The sequence below is a fragment of the Onychostruthus taczanowskii genome, unplaced genomic scaffold (genome assembly GCF_017590055.1).
Source record: "Onychostruthus taczanowskii isolate IOZ18803 unplaced genomic scaffold, ASM1759005v1 scaffold82, whole genome shotgun sequence".
Taxonomy (NCBI): Eukaryota; Metazoa; Chordata; class Aves; order Passeriformes; family Passeridae; genus Onychostruthus; species Onychostruthus taczanowskii.
In genome coordinates, this window is record NW_024506112.1 from 1,656,724 (window position 1) to 1,674,688 (window position 17,965).

Genomic DNA, 17,965 nt, shown 5'->3' on the forward strand with positions numbered 1-17,965 from the left:
CACAATAGCTTGTTAACAATATTAATACCTACCAATTACCCAGTCTTTCCAAGTTCAAAGCACTGTAAAAACTGAAGTAATCTGCTGCAGCATTTTCTAGGTTCATGCTAATTCCTGTAAACAAAATACTTTTAAAACTGGCATGTTCTGGAGTGTTCTATTTAATCCCCTTAATTTTCACTGTTTTCTTATCTTGAACTTGCTTCTTCTCCCAAGTTCTGGAATTTATGGGTTTTTTCTTATTACTTTTTCACCCAGACTAATGTTCCTGACTGCCTTGTTGAGTCACAAACACAGACTGACCTGAGTGTATGCTCCCCTTTACACTTACTTTCCCCACTTTCATCTTTCTTTTCTCAACTTTTCCAGTATTACTCGTTCAGCTTTGCAGCCTCGCAGCCCATTTGTCTCTGCACACTTAACAGCATTGTTTAATTGTGTCCAAGTCAGTCAAACAACTTGGCTCAACGTCTGTCACATGCACAGTGTGTCATCCTTTCCTCATGGAAAAAGTGGTCAAAGTCTTGCTGGAGTCCTTAACCTTTAGATGCTCAATGTGCTGCAATAAGTCAGTGTGAGGCAAGTACATCAGAGGAGCTAACAGCAGTACTAATGCTTTGCAGAGAAGCTCATGAGCTTCGCCATGGTTATCAAGTCCCAAGAAAGAGCCAAATTCTCTGAGCTAAAGTAAAAGTGTCCTCATGGACCATACTTTTTTCCTCCTCTAACCCACACCCAGCTTTACTTCTGATTACCTACAAGTTTCTTTATTTCCATTTTTGGGGTAGCTTGCCTTTTAAGTAGGTGGAATTTCAAGTTGGTAGGAGACTGAGCTTGTGCTGACAGGCAAAACTCTCTTCCATTTTCACACTGACCTGCTGTGAGCATGAAAGCCCTTGATCTCTTGCCTTTTTATATGTCAACAGTGTGTCTAGTCCAGGCACTCCTTCTCCAGCACAATTTAGTCCTCCTCAAAGGATAACCTCAGGGAATAACCTCAGATGATCTCTGAACTGCACTGTTCAGACACCAGCCAGTCTGCAAATCCACCTGTGTCTTGGCATCCACTTCTGGGGGCGAAATCACTCTTCTGCTCCATTTACACTGCCATTATTTGTATTCGGGATTAACAGAAGGCAGTTTCCAACAAATTTAATCTATTATCCAAATTGTAGATTAATATTTGATGTGAAGGCAAGACATCATCACTGAAGCTTGATTTCCTCCAAATCCTTTTGCTTTTCAGGCATTTGACTACTGCAATTTAAAAGTCAAATAACTTTAAGGGTGAAGGAACATCCTGTGAGCCCAGAACTACAGAGCTGGCACAATGGATGGGTAAGTGGCTTCTTTTTCTGGTTTTCTGTTAGTCAGCCTAATCTCTCCAGAATGTCTTTATTAGCTGCTGCACCTGGCTCGCCAGTATAAAGCTTATTCATTTCTGCCAGGCCTTGAAGTGCTTTATTTCATGGCTGGCTGGTATGTTAAAGAGATAAAGGTAGTTTCAGTACCTCTTTGCCATTTAAGGTCACCATTTCAGCCCTGGCAAGGTTCTCTGTGCAATACCAGGTAACGTCAGGTGCCTTTGCACACCCAGCTGCACATGCTCTGCAACCACACATCCACTGAAACCCAGCGTGGCAGCAGGTCCTGACCCAAGACAGCAAAAGGAGGTGTTTTCCCACCTATTCTGCCAAAGGAACACAATGCTGGAAATGTGTTGAGGAACCTAAGCTGAAAACTGCCCTAAATCCCCACCTGAAGGATGGGGTACCATGTAAGTACACACAGTGTGTGGTAATTGGGCTGGGGCTGTGGCCAGCCTCATCCCCAGTGGGTGCAGCTGTGAGCAGCAGGTGAGCAGCACTGACAGCAATGAGCCATGGAGTGCCCAGGGGCACTGACCCATCACCAAAGGGAGCAGAGGGCACACAGGGGCACTGCATGGGCATGAGGGGGATAAAAGGCTGGGCTGAAGAACGAAAAGGGCAGGTGCTTGCAGCCTTCTGCAGTGGTGTGGTGCTACTCTCTATGGGTTGAAGCCTTCTGGAATTGTATGGTGATACTCTGTGTATTGTGGCCATCTCAACTGCAACACATCCTGCGACAGTACCATCCAGAGGGACCTGGACAAGCTTGAGAAGTGGGTCTATGGGAACTTCATGAAGTTTGACAAGGCCAAGTGCAAGGTGCTGCACCTGGGTCAGGGCAACCCCTTGTATTAATACAGGCTGGGGGATGGACAGATTGAGAGCAGCCCTGCTGAGAAGAACTTGGGGGTGCTGCTGGATGAGAGGCTGGATGTGATATGGCAATCACTGTCCAGAAAGCCAAACGTGTCCTGGGCTCATCCAAAGCAGTGTGGGCAGCAGGTGAGGGAGGGGATTCTGTCCCTCTGCTCTGCTCGGGTGAGACCCCACCTGCAGGGCTGCACCAGCTCTGGGGTCCAGCACAGGAAGGGCATGGACCTGATGGATTGGGTGTCACCAAGATGATCAGAGGGATTGGAGCACCTCTCCTATTGAGGGAAGGCTGAGAGAGTTGGGATTGTTTGATGTGGAAGAGAACGCTTAGGGAACACCTAATTGTGGCCTTCCAGTACCTGAAGGGAGCCTACAAGAAAGATGTAGAGAGACTTTTTACAACAGCGCATACAGACAGGGCAAGGGGGAATGGCTCCAAACTAAAAGGGACACTCTGAAGAAATTCGTTACAGTGATCCTGGGGAGGCAGTGTAGCAGGTTCCCACAGGAGCCGTGAGTGCCCCATCCCCGAAGTGTTCAAGGCCAGCTTGGATGAGTTTTTCAGCCTGGTCTAGTGGAAGCTGTCCGGACTGGAAATAGGAGTCTTTAAGGACCCTTCCAACCGCAACTATTTTCGATTGCATGACCCCTCATTTTAGGGCTCCAAATCTCCTATGATGGTCTTTCCGCGGCTCTCCACCCAAACTTTTCAACTTGGGACTGAGGGGCGGGATGTGAACTCGCGATGATCTGGAATCACAAACGTGACTCGTAGCTGCGGTGCCTGGAGCGGGAACCCGCACACCCGCTCGGCCCCGGGGGCAGCGGCGAGAGCCGCAGAGCCCGCAGAAGCGCACGGAGCTCGCCGCCACCCCGCCGTCCCTCCCGTCCCTCAGGGCCGCGCCTCCCGCCGCCCCACGGGGGGAAGGCGCACGCGCCCGCGCGCTCCGGCCCGGCCGGGCGATTGGCTGGAGCGGCCGTGCCGTCATCGCCGCGCGCCGGCAGCCCCGCGCGCCGCTCCTGAGGGGAGCGCGCTGTGCTCGCGCCGCCCGGGCCTCATCCCGCCCTCCCGCGCTCCTGCCCGGGGCCGGCCCGGGCCTGCCGCCGCCCCGCTGCGACACCGGTGCGTGGGGGCCCGCCGCCCTGCCCGGGACCGCCGGGAGATGGGGAGGGAGGCCGGGGGAGCGCGGGGAAGAGGGAGAGAGGGCGGGTGGGCGGATGGATGGGCAGGCAGGAGCCTCTCAGCCGCCTGGCAGCGCGTTCCTGAGGGAGCGCCGGCCGGTCGCTTGGCCAGCGTTTTCCTATCTGTGTTAGACGGGCCCTCTCCCCTTGCTGGCTGTTCCCACAGAAAGGTTGAGAGTATGAGCCTGTACAATTTGGACCGGTTCCGCTTCGAGAGGAAGGGGAAGGGCGCGGAGCAGGTGTCGCCGTGCCCGCCCGCGGCCTGCGCCGGGACACCTGGCGCTGCTGCCGCCGGAGCGGAGGAGGAGGAAGGTACGGATGACAGCAAGAGGCCAGGCACTCCGGCTTCGGACGCGACAGAGAGAACTGGTGAGTCAGGTGTTTTGCATGCAGCTTAAGGGCAGTGTAAGACCTTGATTTCTAGAAGTAAAGTAATTGTTGTTTTGGTGTTTGGCATTTTGGGTTGTTTGTGTTTGCTTGTTTTACAAATGTGTTTTTTCTGTGCAAGCATTTGACAAAGATTTCCACAAAAGTCTCAGTGTGTGCTCTAATTGAACGTGTGCATTTACAGGCAAGTTGTTAACCTTCTGAAATAACTTGCTTTTTTTAATTGATTAAGTAAGTTTCAGATTAGATGTTGAGAGAGTGTTATGTTTTCCAATTTGTAAACTCTATTTACTCTATTTTATGCTAACGTTTCAGGGTTTTCAAGGATGAAATGGCTTTTATTTTTAATTGTCTGATAGATGCAACACTTTGTAAATAGAATCCTTGGCTAGTGCATCATGGAGCATCACAGATGGAATTGAAAAGAAAGGGAACAATTCATTTTCACTTGGGCCTGTTTTTGTAAAGAGCTTAGAGACCTGGTACTGATTCTCAGGAACTGACTGTGTTAATGGTTTTGTTGTAGTGTTTGTCCTCTTTTGTGGCAGAATCTTGGTGTTTTCATGGAAATGTCAAGAACTTTGTGTTGTAGTGTGTCAGTTTCCTCTGTCTGCCACAGTAGGGATGTGCTGTTCCTGTTTGGATTTGTTGGTTAATGCTAATGACTGAAATTGCTGTTGGCTCTGTTATCACATTCACCAGTATGTTTTTCCTGTTACTGGGGGATTTGAGAAACAGACAGTATCTCCTGCTGGTTATTTGGTACTTTTCAGAGATGTAACTTGTGGTACAATTGTCGAGTTACAGGTGTTGTTGGAGAGATCAGACAGACTTTGACAATGCATTTATTTTAAAAATGAAACAACAATGTCTCTTGGTGTTGTTTAACTACATTTTTTGCACGTGACTTTCTCTTGGTGCAAGGCAGTTTTTCACAATACCTTATCTTTGTGATAACAGAGAACCATTCATGGACAAGGAGGAGTTCCTCTTTTAAAACTGAGCCAAATCAGCATTACAGGATATGGATATTTACTCTTCCCTAAAGTTTGGTTTATTGCAGGTTGACTGTTGTCAGTTGACTGGAGTGCTTTTGTGTTTACATTAGGCAATATCAAGCAGTGTTCTGTGTTAAAATATATAAAACATGTAAGTTGCCAGTCTGGAACTGAGTAACCTGTCCACTTGCAAAGAAGGTTTTGGTGACGGGGAGAGCGCTGCAGAAGAAGCAAGCAGCTGTTAATTCTGGTTCTGCTGATGTGTCTTTGTAATGCTTGTATGGCAGAATGGGCACTCTGAAGAAGTGTACTTTGGAACAGGTGTTCCCTTCCTGTTTGTGGTAAATCATTGTCTTGTGCTGTGGAGGAGTTACTGACTGCAGGGACCCTTCCTGAGCCGTGAATGTAGTTCTGCAGTAATGGATGGTGCTGCTTGTTTTGGGGATTTACTTTGTTTCAGTATTGTACTTCTTCCTTTAATCTGCCTGTGGACTTTGTCAGTGTAAGCATGTAGCTACACCATAACTGCCACCAAATTTCAGTGCTTGTTTTTCAAAATGCTGGTTTCCCTTGCCTTAAATTCTGTAGGGAGACTGTGGAGAAGGGATGTAACACCAATTTAGAGGCATTAGTTTAGATACAAGGTAATAAAAAGAAAGGCGAAGGCCAGCCTAAAAGACTTGTAGTGCAAGGCTAAGTGCTTGTGAGGAAAACCAGTGGGAGATGGTGGTAGCCAGTAGTGAAACAGGACAGAGTGCAAGGGCAGCCAAAACTACAGCAGGTGTCCAACTGAAATAAGTATCCATGGACACAGATGCTGGTGTAGAACTGGGGCACCAATTAACATTTAAAATTGAGATGTAATTAGTAGTGCTCTGCATACACATAATGCTTCATCTTTCACAAATACTGAGTGTTTAAAGAAGATCAGGTGGTTTAGTGACTTTTTCTCCCACTTATTTGCACATCAATGTTATGTAACCTATTTAAAGAATTAATAACCTTTTAAGAAATGAAATCACATTTTCTACATCTACAGAATGTAATAAAAATAAAGCACTCAGATTTTGTCTGCGTGATATGAGGCACTTTAATGTAATAGAGAAGACTAGATTTGATTAGCAGGTGCCTGTCCTCTGTGTTTCCTAATTAGTGTCAGGAAGACAGACTTTTTCTTGGTTTGGGTCAAATAAAACAGTCAGCTTTTTTTTGTTGGTGGTGGTGTTATTGCTGAGTGGCCGTGGGAAGACCCAAAGCTGAGTTTATGGCACTGTGTACTCTGTGCTGCTAACTGCCCCAACAAGTCAGACTATGGAGTTGTTCTGTATGAGAAGCAGTTTCCACTGGGTTCACCAAAAATAACTTGCTCTAATGCTCAGTGAATCATGTGAGGTCAACAATTACTCAGGTTTCTTCTGGAGACCAAGTGATTAACAAAATACTGGTACAAGAAACTGGGGCAAAAAGAGGAGAGTGATCTTTATTTCACTTGTACAAACAAAAATGCTATTAAATGGCTAAACACTTGGGGTTTTGTTTTGTTTCCTTTGGTGTTGTGCAGCCACTGTGCATATCTCAAAAGAATTTAAAAGTCTTTATCCTTCAGGAGCACAAATAGTTCAGTATAATTTCCAAGAGATTTCCTCAGATTTCTGTTTTATCAAGTGCTCTGAAATACACCTCTAACAAAGTATAGGATTGTCTAAATGTCATCTATCTTCAAAAAATATAGTCAGTTGTTTTCTGATGTGTCATGAACCACCATTATCTTTTTAGCTATTTTCTTCAGTTTTGTTTTCCCAGAACGAGCTAATATTGGTAGATGGTTATGTACCCCATTTATGTCTGTAGGTCATGCTTCCCATTCCTTTGTGTTGAACATGCATCCCTTATGCTTTAATAAGCAATTTGTGGTGTGATGGCCACAAGAATTGGTCATCTTTGTACACTTGTCTATACTCAAAATTACACAGACCTGCAGTGACTTTGCAGCCAGATTGTAGGGAATAATTCTGGACTGCGTTTACTGAGGCATAGAAACCAATTCTGGAGACAGTTATCAAATTATATATGGTGGATAGGTCTAAAAAGAGTAGGAAAAATACGCTGGAGTGACTTACTGCAGTTTTTCATGCAAATTAGTATTATTTACTGAATAGTTGTGTATATCTTAATCTGTTAAGGAAACAGTGAAGCATTTTCATTTAGATGTTTTTAATTATGTAAATCGCTTGATGTACTGAGAGAATGAGATTCTACACTGTTGTAAAAATGGAGCAGAACTGTACCAGAACTGCACAAATTAGAATAATTGCCAACATGAATTTCAAAATGAGGCTTTTATTCAGGTCTCAAAAAGCATGCTTACTAAGCTTCCAAAAAGAAATGAAATAAAAGTTGTAAAAGAAATTAAACTACAACATATAGCCCCATTATTGATGGCTGATTTTGTTGATATCCTCTCTGTACTGTTTGAATATGTATCCTAAATTACTGCAGTCTGAGATTATAATGCTCAGAGCTCACTTACACTGGGACTGCTCTTTTTTGTTCTGTTGTCTTTTTCTCTGGGATCTGAGGAAGCCCTGTCTTTTGCTTATGTCTCAGTTCATAGTGTAAGTCTATCATAATTTCAAAAGGGCTGCTTTAACAATTATCTTAGAGTAATACTGACATTTAGGATTAGGACATGTGGATTTTAGCCAATGGAAAAGACTTTCCTTTGAGAAGGGAATACTTATGACCTTGTAGACTTGAGAAGCATCTGCTTGATGCTGCTTTCCAAAACTAGGTGGAAGTTACTTTCTATTTGACAATGCTTGTTGGACAATGTTAGTAAATGTGGTAAGCCTCTTAAGTATTGCCTCAGTTTTTGCTTTGGGTTTACCTTTGTTTTCACTTGGGAGAGAAGCTGGCTTTCTCAGAGTGTGGTGTATGATTTGTGTAGGAGGTTGTGTTTAGAATTACAGGGCGGTGTATTCTCTTTTTGTGGTAGCAAAAATTGGTGGTTGTTGTTGAGTTTTGGTTTTGATGTTAATGTGTGCATACAGGGATACTTATGATCATTCCTATTTCTGGCTTCAGGGTCAAAAACTGGTCTTATGATTGTAGGCATTCCTTAATAGTTCTTTTCAATTGCCTGTAATTAGAAAATTCTGCCTCCAACAATTAGGTTACAGTTTGCTCTAAATATGAGAACTCCTTATTACAGGTGTGATTTCTGCTTCCCCCAGCTTAGTAGGGTACTCTGTTCAGTGCAATAGGTGGAGGAAGATTTTTGATATGGAGAATGCTTCCCCCCCCACCCAGGTAACTCAACATTTTATAAGTATGGGAGTTGGGAGCTGTCATGAAGACTGGACAGTAATTGCTAAATAAAATGAGAAATCACTAAGGGAAACAGTAAATACTCTTTATTTAAATGCATATCTTGTCTAAGGTTTATACTGTAAAGAATAAAATTACTTTTAAGACTGTCATATTTCTGTAAAATTTCCTTGTGTTTTTTCCTTTAAATTCAGTAAGGTTGCCTCTTAGCAAAGTTGCCATGAGCACCTGTCATTTCTATGTCATGCTGCTTACAAGGGGAATTTGTTTGAAATTTAGTCTAATCTGCGAGGCAAAGATCCATGAAAACTGCCTTGATCTGTTCTGTTAATTCAGTATAGATGTGAAATTCTCATGTTTTGTGCAGACCTGTTCTGCTAGTGAATCACATTTTTTAATGAGTTTTGTATTTCTGTCCTATTGTGATAGCCTTTGCCCTGATAACCCAACTTCATAATGTTCCCTAAGGTCTCTTTTGCTCTTCTCCTGTATTCATCTAAAAACTTAATCAGTTTTCAGATGAAGCAACTGCATCAAGGACAACACATCTCCTTCCTAAAATGGAGAGATAGAAGAAGGTACTGCTCAGGAGGCTTCCACTGCCAACATGTTGATCTTGGGTGCAGGGAGGTTTGTCTTGGAACCGTGTACTGCTGCTTCAGAACTAACAGCTTTTAGGCATTCCTAAATTTGCAGGTGTATGGGCTTTTCAAAATAAGATTCATTTACGAAGTGAACTTTTACCTCTTCTAAAAATCATTACCATAATCCTGTGTTGTGTTTTGAAAATGATAGAAAAATATTTAGATTTTGATAACTCAGCTAAAACTAGGCCTTTTATCACTTATGAAGGAATTAGATGCCATATAGCTCCTTACTGCATTTGACTATCAGATTAATTATTCTAGCTTCATCTGTCTGCTGGCAAATCAGTTTTGCAAAGTGATTCTACATTACATTCTAGTAATTTGACTCAGCAAGTTTCTGCATTACTGAATGGAGACAGAAGAAACTGCCTTTACTTCCAGCCAAAATTGTGGTTCCAGAGTTAGCAGCACCACTGGTGCTTGGTTCACAAGCACATGAGTTTTAAAAAAGGGTGGGTGTGTTAGAGGGGAGAGGATGCCTGTGATCCTTTCTTTGTGTTATGAGACTTTAAGATCTTTTTGTATGAGGACTTCCAGTGACAGTAATATCACTAAAACACAGCTTTCCCAGAAGTTGGTGGCTGACTCTCCTGCCCCTTACCCTGGATTTTTCCTGCCTGTGGCTAAGGTCACCTTGCTGAGGGCTCCGTTCAGTGCAGTGCTCGGTGTGAGGCCGGAGGTTGAGCTGTGGCTGGGGACAGCCCCAGGCAGGAGGCGGGGAGCTGCTGACCCCTTGCACCAAGGTCCCAGGTGCCCGTGGCCCAGCCAGGGCACCCGACACTCAGGAGCTGATGACTCCAGACTTGCCTGCACTTACACTGTGAGGGTGTAAAAGCCCAGGATTTTTTTTGTTTGGGGTTTCTGCTCAGGGGCACCAGCTCAAGCTGTGATTTTGTTTCTGCACCATGCTTAAATGATATTGGGGATCTGACATCTGAGAGTGCTCTGGGAAGCCTGGTGTGCCTCTGTGAATGTGGGATCTGTAGCTGCAAAGGGGTCTTGGTCCCAGCTCAGATGCTGCTGCCAGAGTGGCTCCTGGATGGTTGGACTGGGAAGTTTTTTAGCAACCTGAAGTCCTAAGGTTGTAGTGATTCCTTTTTGAACTGTCATTGAATTCTTGTTGATGATTCCTCATAGACACTGAGTTACATTCACCTCTGTCCCTTTAACCACTATTAAGCTCCATTTTAAAGTTGTTTTCTTCTTTTTCTCTAGTGCACTCTGTAACATTTGGTACTGTGGGTTTTTTTGTTTATTGGGTGCCTTTGCCTTTCAAAGCCTGTGCAGCTTCCTGTGTCAGCAAATATCTTGTACTTCTAGGATTTATCTTTTTGTTCCCTTTCATTTAGTACTGCCACAGTGAGTTATTTAAAATTTATTTTCCTCAAGATTTCTTTCATACAGAAAATGTTCTCTGCAGTTGTCATGTTCTCTGCTCTACGCATCAATTTTTCTCTCTTCATAAAGAAAAGAGAGAAATATGCTTTTGTTTCTATTAGTGTTCTGATCAGCCTGGAAATAGTTCAGAGGACTTTGCTCATTATTTATTTATATAAAAATAAGTGTTTATTTATTTATTTATAAATACTTACTAACCTAAAATACATGTTCTCTTGAACATTGTAATATAAAAATTGTTTGGTGTAAGAGGGCTGAAGATCCTTTGCCAGGTAAGTTTCCACTTTAAGAAATGTAGCTGACAGGAATTTTCTGTGCATGAGAAAGTGAGCTCTGTTTAACTGTCTATTGTGTCTCTGAAAAAAAATCACAGCTACCTGATGTTCTAGGTACAAATAAATATTTGAAGTCATAAGTCATTGTCTCCTCTTTTTTCTCCCATTGAAATGTCTTGCACAGAGTATTCTACCATCCCAGAAACTCCTGAAGCTCAGAGGACAAGGAAAGTGTCTTACTTCAAGCGCCAGCGAGGGGTGCAGTTCTTAGATGTGTCTGACAGCGAGGAGGAGGAGCCAAGAAACGTCCGTGCTGCCAAAGAAACCCAGGCCTCGAGGGCAGAGGCGCCCGTAATGTACGCTTTGAGCCAGATTTCTGACCTGTCTCTGCACCCTCGGGGGGTATTCTAAGTTGAAACCCTGAATTGAAAGTCAGAGCCTAGGTTGAGTTCTTTGGGATTCAGCTGCCCCTAACTAAACTTTACTGGTTTTCCAGGGAAGAAGTATCCTGCTGAAACATTTTCTCAGAGGGAGGAGTCCTATGATGTTGAGACGTGTGATGTTTGTTCATTTATACATTTGTGCCTTTGCCCTTCTGAAATCCTTTTAGTTCTACTTGAGAAGTTAACCATAAAACACTTGCTTTACTAATTTTCAACTGTTGGAGTTGATTTTTTTTTTGAATGTGCAGCTGTATTTGACTGGGAAGCAAATAGAGCTTCAGTGTGTTGTATGAGTCCTGAGGTAAACTTAAGTATGAGTTGTATGGTGTGTTTCCTATGCATGGTGAAAACTATTTCTTTTCTAAGTAGTTTGGAAATTTATATTTTTGAATGTGCTGGGAGGGAAGAGTCACAGTGCAGGAGTCGCTTGTGTGTGTGCTAAAAAGGCAGTGTTGAGAGAGCAGGTGAGACAAGATGTGGATAGGCATCTGCAGCTATTTGCAGCAGTTTAAAGGAACCCCTGGTAGTTATGTCTGTATGGTAATTGTGCCCTCTAGATGTTCTTGTGCTAAGCAAAATGAGATGGCTTTACCTGCTTTCCTGATAGTCTAATTGAATTAATAGGCAGAAAACTTTGTGGGAATTGCAGCCTTAAAAGGTGTTGCCTCTTGTCAGGTTTTCAGTCCTACACACAACATGAAATTATTGGGGATTTACAGCAGAAGTGAAATAATGCATTTTCCTGCTGCTGTTACCTGAAATCCTGATGTTGTGTTGTTTGTTTCTTTTTTTAGTGTTTGTGCCCCAAACTTTCAACTTAAGGCAGCTGCTTGAAAAGGAGAAAAATATTAGCAGTTACAAGTGAGCTCCTGCTTCTGCCTGTGATTTAAATAGTAGGTTGTGCAAGGAGACAGAGGTGGCCAGCTGGTTGCATGCATCAGATTGGTTTGTGTGCAGTGCTGTGTAAATGCAGTTACTCTGCTTCTGGGATCAATCCCACCTGGAAGCAGTTCAAGTGGTTTTGTATCATATGGAGCTGATGCTGATAAGCCACGCAGGACGCAACTTGCAGAGCCACTGCTTGCTGTTCCTATACTGTGTTGATATTGCTGGGAGTGAGAAATGGACAGCAAGATGACTCCCTAGTGGGATTGATGAACATGAGACTACATCCTCTTGTGCTCCTCTGTATTCCCATGTAGCCACCAGGCATCTCAGTGCCTGACACTTTGTCCCAGTGTGCTGGCTCAGGTGCTGATTGATGTGTACAGAGCCCACAGAGCTGTGTCACAAGTGGCTGTTCTGGTCGAGCTAACAAACAAATGGAGAGTGTGGCAGGAGTTAGCTGGGATCTGTCCAGGCTTAGGAGCTCTGGCTTATGCTGAATTCTGGCTTTGCATGGAATCAATCAATTCATTGTCTGCATTGTGCATTTTAGTGCATGTGTTGCTTAGTTTGGGGGGTTTGTGGGTTTTTTGGGGGTTTACTTCCTTTTTGCAGAGTATCCTAGCTTTCCTCATTCTCTTTGTCAGAACAGAAAGCAGAAAGCTTACAGTAGAAAACACATCTTTCCTAAAGAAAATGTGCCACAACTTTTGCTACCAGAGGGCTGCTGTCTGGGAAAAAAAGCAGAATCTAACCCAAGGATTTTTGGGTCAGAGTTGCTTAACAGTTAAATGAGTGTTTCTTTATGCTTGATAAGAACCTGATTATACACAGAGGACAAGATTTATGATGTATGTAACTCTGGCTTTGTTGACAAGTGTCTAGATGTTATTCCCTGATAGGAAAGGATAGGATAATTGCAGTGTCACCATTTTCATTTGGATTGATTTTCTTTTTTATATGCACTTTTTAAAAGAAACATTCCTAATCAAGGCAAAAAGATCAGAAAAATGCCAATGGATTTTAATATGACATTTCATTAAGTTTTTATTTTTAAGTGGAAGTAGAATTCATGTTTTGAGGCTTAGAACTCAATGCCTTGGTGGACTGAAGAATAATTTGGATTCTCTCTTGTTACTTCCTTACTCTTAAGAAGCACAACCAGAGAGTCCTAGTAGCTGTGTGTGCCTTTTGAAAAGGGAGAAAAGGATTGTTTAATGAACAGTTACCTGTGTGTATCTTTTATGTAAGTGACACATAACAATTTTTTTTCCAGAATTCTAATGCAATCTGACTGTTGCAACTGCTAAAGAAAGATATAGTGAGGAAAACCAGATTTATTTTTAGTCTTTTACCTATATTGATGTTGGGAGACCTGCAGGCAAGCCTTTCTGATGGTGAAATCCCTATTAAATGGCAAACTCCATATGGTTCAATTAATTTTGCCTTCCCAAAGGGAGATTTTTATGTGTCTGTGGGACAAAGGAGGATGGGAGACCCGTGCTTGGGTTCACTCTTATCTGTGCAACTCAGTATCCTGAAAGATACATAGAGGTTGCTTTTCCTGCAAATTAGCACTAATAAGCAGGCTTTCAGTAAATTCAGAACACTGTCTTTTTTTTCAGGAAGGCTCTTGCCATATTTATACATTTAAGATGCTGCACAAGGAGCTCTGAATTTTCTTTCTCAGTGAGCCAAGAGCTAGGACAGAGAGTTGATCCTGCACCTGGAAAGTGTTTACAAAGAACCTAATCCATGTCTGTTCATTTGTTGGGCAAATAAACACTAGCAAGGCTGTACTTGGGGTAGTCTGATGTAATTCAGGTAGCTGAAACTGTTCAAGTAGCTAAACTGTATTAAGGTGGTTGTTACTAAATTTTCAATAACCTTTTATAGCACAATATGAGGGTAGGTAATGGTATTTCCCTGGTCCATTCTTCCTTTCTTATTTTCTTTGCCAACTTGAAGTTGTTCAGTGCAAAGAGGACACTGTACTTGATACATGCCTTTGTCCTGAGTAGAGGTATCCCTTTGCATACAAGTTGATTCAGTGTTACTGAATTCATCTCAATGCATTTTGTGCAATCCTGGTGGGTTAGTTTACAGTAGTGTTCTGGTAGAGTGAAACATTCATAAGCAAAAATAAATTTTAATTTTTTTTTTTCTTCCCCTGTACATTGTAGCTGTAAACTATCTGATGGTGATGACCAGCCTGAAAAGGAAATGCCCCAGCTGGCACTTGCAAATGGTGGGGAGCAGCAGCCAGCTGTGAAGGAGCATGTAGAGAAGGATACCAGAGACTCAAAGCTGCAAACAATGAAGGAGCGTTTTCCCCAAAGAAGTGACCAAGAATTATTAAAAGTAATAATGCTCAGTTCTTTGATTTATTTTGATGATTATTTTATAGGATTTTATAGGCAGTTTTTCTAAGCTCCTGACTTGGTCAGAGGGTACACTCTTGTGGTCAGTAATGCTGTCTGAATGCTAGGTACCCACTAAAGCTGCTCTGTCACTTTGCTTCTCAGCTGGAGAAGGAAGAGAATAGAATGAAAGGTTCATGGATCATGATAAAGACCTGGAGAAATTGCTCACCAGTTACTGTCATGAACAAAACAGACTCAACCTATGGAGAAGATTTAATTTATTACCAGTCACATCAGAGTAGGGTAATGAGAAATAAACAAATCTTAAAACACCTTCCCCCCACCCCTCCCTTATTTTGAGGCTTAACTGTATTTGTGATTTTCTCTACCTCCTTCCCCCCCACACCAGTGATGACTGGGAATGGGATGTGGGAACTGCAGTCAGTTCATCAGCCCTCCTCAGCAGGAGGACTCCTCACACCTTTCCTTTTCCATGGCATGCAGTCCTTCAGGAATAAGCTGCTCCCTTGTGGGTCCCTTCTACAGGGTCACCAGTCCTGCCAACAAACCTGCTCCAGCGTGGGCCCTTCTCTCTATGGGTCCTGCTGGGACCCTGCTTTCGGGGGGGCTTCCCACATGGCCACAGACTCCTTTGGACATGTATCTGCTCTGCTGTGCTGTTCTCCACTGGCTGCAGATGGATCTCTGCTCCACCTTGGCCTCCATGGGCTGGAGGGACACAGCTGCCTCTCCATGGGCATCACCACTGGCTGCAGGGGAATCTCTGCTCCAGTGGCTGGAGCACCTCCAGCCCCTCCTTCGCTGACCTTGGTGTCTGCAGGGCCATTTCTCTCTCATGAATTCTTCCTCTCTCCTGCTGCAGGTGTGTTGATCCTCCCATTCCCTACCCCCGCTTCCTTCTTAATTGTTATCTGCTGGTGCTGCCACTGTCACTGATGGGCTTGGCCTTGGCCAGCAGCAGGACTGTCTTGGCGCTGACTGCACTGGCTCTCTTGGATGTGAGGGAGGCTTCTGGTGCCTTCTCACAGAAGCCACCTGTGTAGCCTCAGCTACTGTCAAACCTTGCAAACACAGTGCAGCTCTTAATTGTTTAGTTAATAGCAAAAGGGTAAAAGTAGCATTTTAGGGGAAGTACAGCTGTGTAACATTTCCACATACATGGGAACTTGGATATCTATAAAAATGAATATATAGACACACACTTCAAAAAAGACACCATTAGGTAAGTTCAATGACAGTGAACTCCAGTGTATAGAAAATTCTTCAAGTATTTCTTTGTTGTGACGTTTAAGCTTAATTATGGCTGTCTCAGTTGGTAATTGTTGGTAACTACTGTTGTTGGAATGAGCTAACTAATGAAATGCAGGAGTGGAATCACTGCTATCTTCCAGTAGATAAAACACTGTGCAAGCTTGCATTTATGGCATTTAACGTGCAAAGATTTCAGTACTTCCAGTGAGGCAAAGGGTAGGTTTGAACTTACTGTAATGTATTCTGATTAAACTGATGTGGGAACTCTTGGCCATTGTCCAGATAAAAATCTACAGGTAACTCCTTGCAAGTGAGATATGGTAGCTCATTACAGTAAAATAACTTCAGTACCGTACAAGGCTTTCACTAGCTTTTATTTGTAAAGCTAAATGTGTTTAAATTAGTCTGTAAAGTTTCCTGGTTGTTGAAATGGCATTGAAAAAATACACACGTTTTACTGGTGCTCCTTGCTGGGTGTTTTGTTTCCCAATGAATCAAGCTTTATGGTTAGGCTTGCTTTATTTTGGGAAGAACAAAAGGGTTACAAGTAGGAGTCTCTGAATTTTTCTCCTGAACTTTATAATTAAAATATGTTATGTATGTCCAGAATGTATCTTTTTCAGCTTTTGGCTGCATAGGATTTATCTGATTCAAAGACTGATAAAAGTTCATTGTAGCTTAGTAATTTGCTAGAAATACTATGTGGTGTGTCTCACTTGGCTACTGAGCAGCATGTGAGGCTGATGGTGTTTGTTTTCAGGAGAATGCAAGATAGCTCCTGTATCAGCAGAACTTTGTAGAAAATGGAGGCTCTGCAGATTTTTTTTTCTGCAGTTACATAGCTGCAACATTTTTAAGGAGGGCAGAGGAGTATCAGGCAAATCTGTTGTTCCTTCATGAAGGATCTGGAGCAGTGACAAATTTGACACAGCTGATGAATGCTATTAAGGAAAAAAATCACGAGCCTTTTGAAAAGGAAATTGTGCCATTGTAGCGAAATTGTAAGGTGCTGTTTCCAAATGTGGACTGATACTTGGGAAACGGGATTCCTCATAACTTCATTTTTTGTGTTTTGTTGTTTTGGGGTTTTTTGCTTTGTTGCTGTTTGCTTTGTTGCTGTTACCTCACCTGCAGAAAGCCACCTAAAAGTCTCAACATTCAGTTGACATTACATGTGGATGGAGAAACAATCTAGGACTGCAAGGATGTATTGATAAACTTTGAGGCACATTATACATTTCATGCATCTACTTACAGGAATGGAGCAGTGCATCACAATAGTATTCAGACACTTTTTGAGTTAATAAGTTAGAGGGTTTCTTGATCTTGGTTTGTGACAGTGACATTGAATAGTCTTTGAAAAAAAGCTTCTAAGTAAATATGTGGAGTATGTTTGTGAAGTAGGGAAGAAAGCAATAATAAATGACACGATATTCAAAATGGTGATTTGATACGTCTTAGTTTTGCTCTTGGATTTTATAATACATGTTTATGTGGGGGCAGTTTTAAAACAGTTTTAAGCAGTTTTCAGTCACAGCTGATTGTCTTCCTCTTTCATTGTCTTCCTCTGTTCAACTGGATTAAATTTTTCCACTTAGCGGTTGCCTTTTTTTTTTTTTTTGCAGTTGATAGAATCAGCATGCACAATGGATGAAGCAATAGCTGCTGGTTTGAAGCTCAATGACAAAGGTATGTTTAAGAAAAAACCCCACAAAACAAAAACAAAACCCAAACTTTACAAACTGTAGCTAATTCAGTGAAATTGTTTGGGAAGTGTTTAAAAAGTGGTAAAGCTTCGGCTAAAAGTTATAGTATTGTTTGTTTATTGTAATAACACAAAACTGAATTTACAGGCTTTGGAGGGAGAAAAATGAAAAGAGAATGTGGACCAAAATCTGTCAATAAAACCAGAAAGGAGAATTTGTTCTGTGAAGCTCAGGAGCTTCACAGCGTTGTGGATTTTTAAGTGATTCTGTTCTTGCTGGCTCCTTCTTGGTCCAGAACTTGAGGCAAATAGTAAGAGATTAGCAGAAGTAGTTCTAAATGTTCTAGGTGAGCAGTCTGGTAGTATGGAAAAAATATACTGGGTGTGTAGTTACTAATAAGTAGGTATTGTTTGTATCAAGGTCCATTGCAGTTTTTTTCCAAGACCTGCTTGTAATTCTGAATAAGAACTGTTAGTCTTAAAATTAGACAGATCCCCTGGTTCTCTAGCAAAACATGACCCAAACCATGTTTTTGAACCCTCAGAGCTTATTTAGGGGTGTCTGTTCTGCACCTCAATTTATGCAGTGTCATACTGTTACCAAAACAAAGAAACAAAGCTAGGCAAAAATCCCAACACATCTTGTGGGAATGTGTTGTGAGTGTTAGATGTGTTAAAGGGTCATAATTCTTGGGCTTTGAGTTTGTTTCTTCCCATCACCTAAGTCCAGGGTTAAGTCTTATATTTTGATTTGTTGGAGTTGGTCAGGGAAGAGTGGAATTCTGGTATTCTAGAAAGCAGATCAACCATCTGTTTAAATTCAGCTGTCCAAGGTTTTCC

General features: G+C 42.5%; 1 protein-coding gene across 5 annotated transcripts in view; it reads left to right on the top strand.

The window, feature by feature from the left end:
- Positions 1–3,256: 3,256 nt before the first annotated feature.
- SMARCAD1 (SWI/SNF-related, matrix-associated actin-dependent regulator of chromatin, subfamily a, containing DEAD/H box 1) overlaps positions 3,257–17,965 on the top strand; it is a 42,463-nt gene continuing 27,754 nt past the window's right edge. For 3 of the 5 annotated variants that reach the window (XM_041424444.1, XM_041424445.1, XM_041424446.1), the window contains exons 1-5: positions 3,257–3,366; positions 3,592–3,794; positions 10,642–10,813; positions 13,969–14,146; positions 17,046–17,109. In XM_041424444.1, coding sequence (XP_041280378.1) covers positions 3,605–3,794; positions 10,642–10,813; positions 13,969–14,146; positions 17,046–17,109 — 604 coding nt within the window. In that variant the 5' untranslated portion in view covers positions 3,257–3,366; positions 3,592–3,604. Of the gene's footprint in view, positions 3,367–3,591; positions 3,795–10,641; positions 10,814–11,694; positions 11,794–13,968; positions 14,147–17,045; positions 17,110–17,965 lie in introns of those variants that run through there. The other 2 variants (XM_041424447.1, XM_041424448.1) reach the window with 2 other exon arrangements.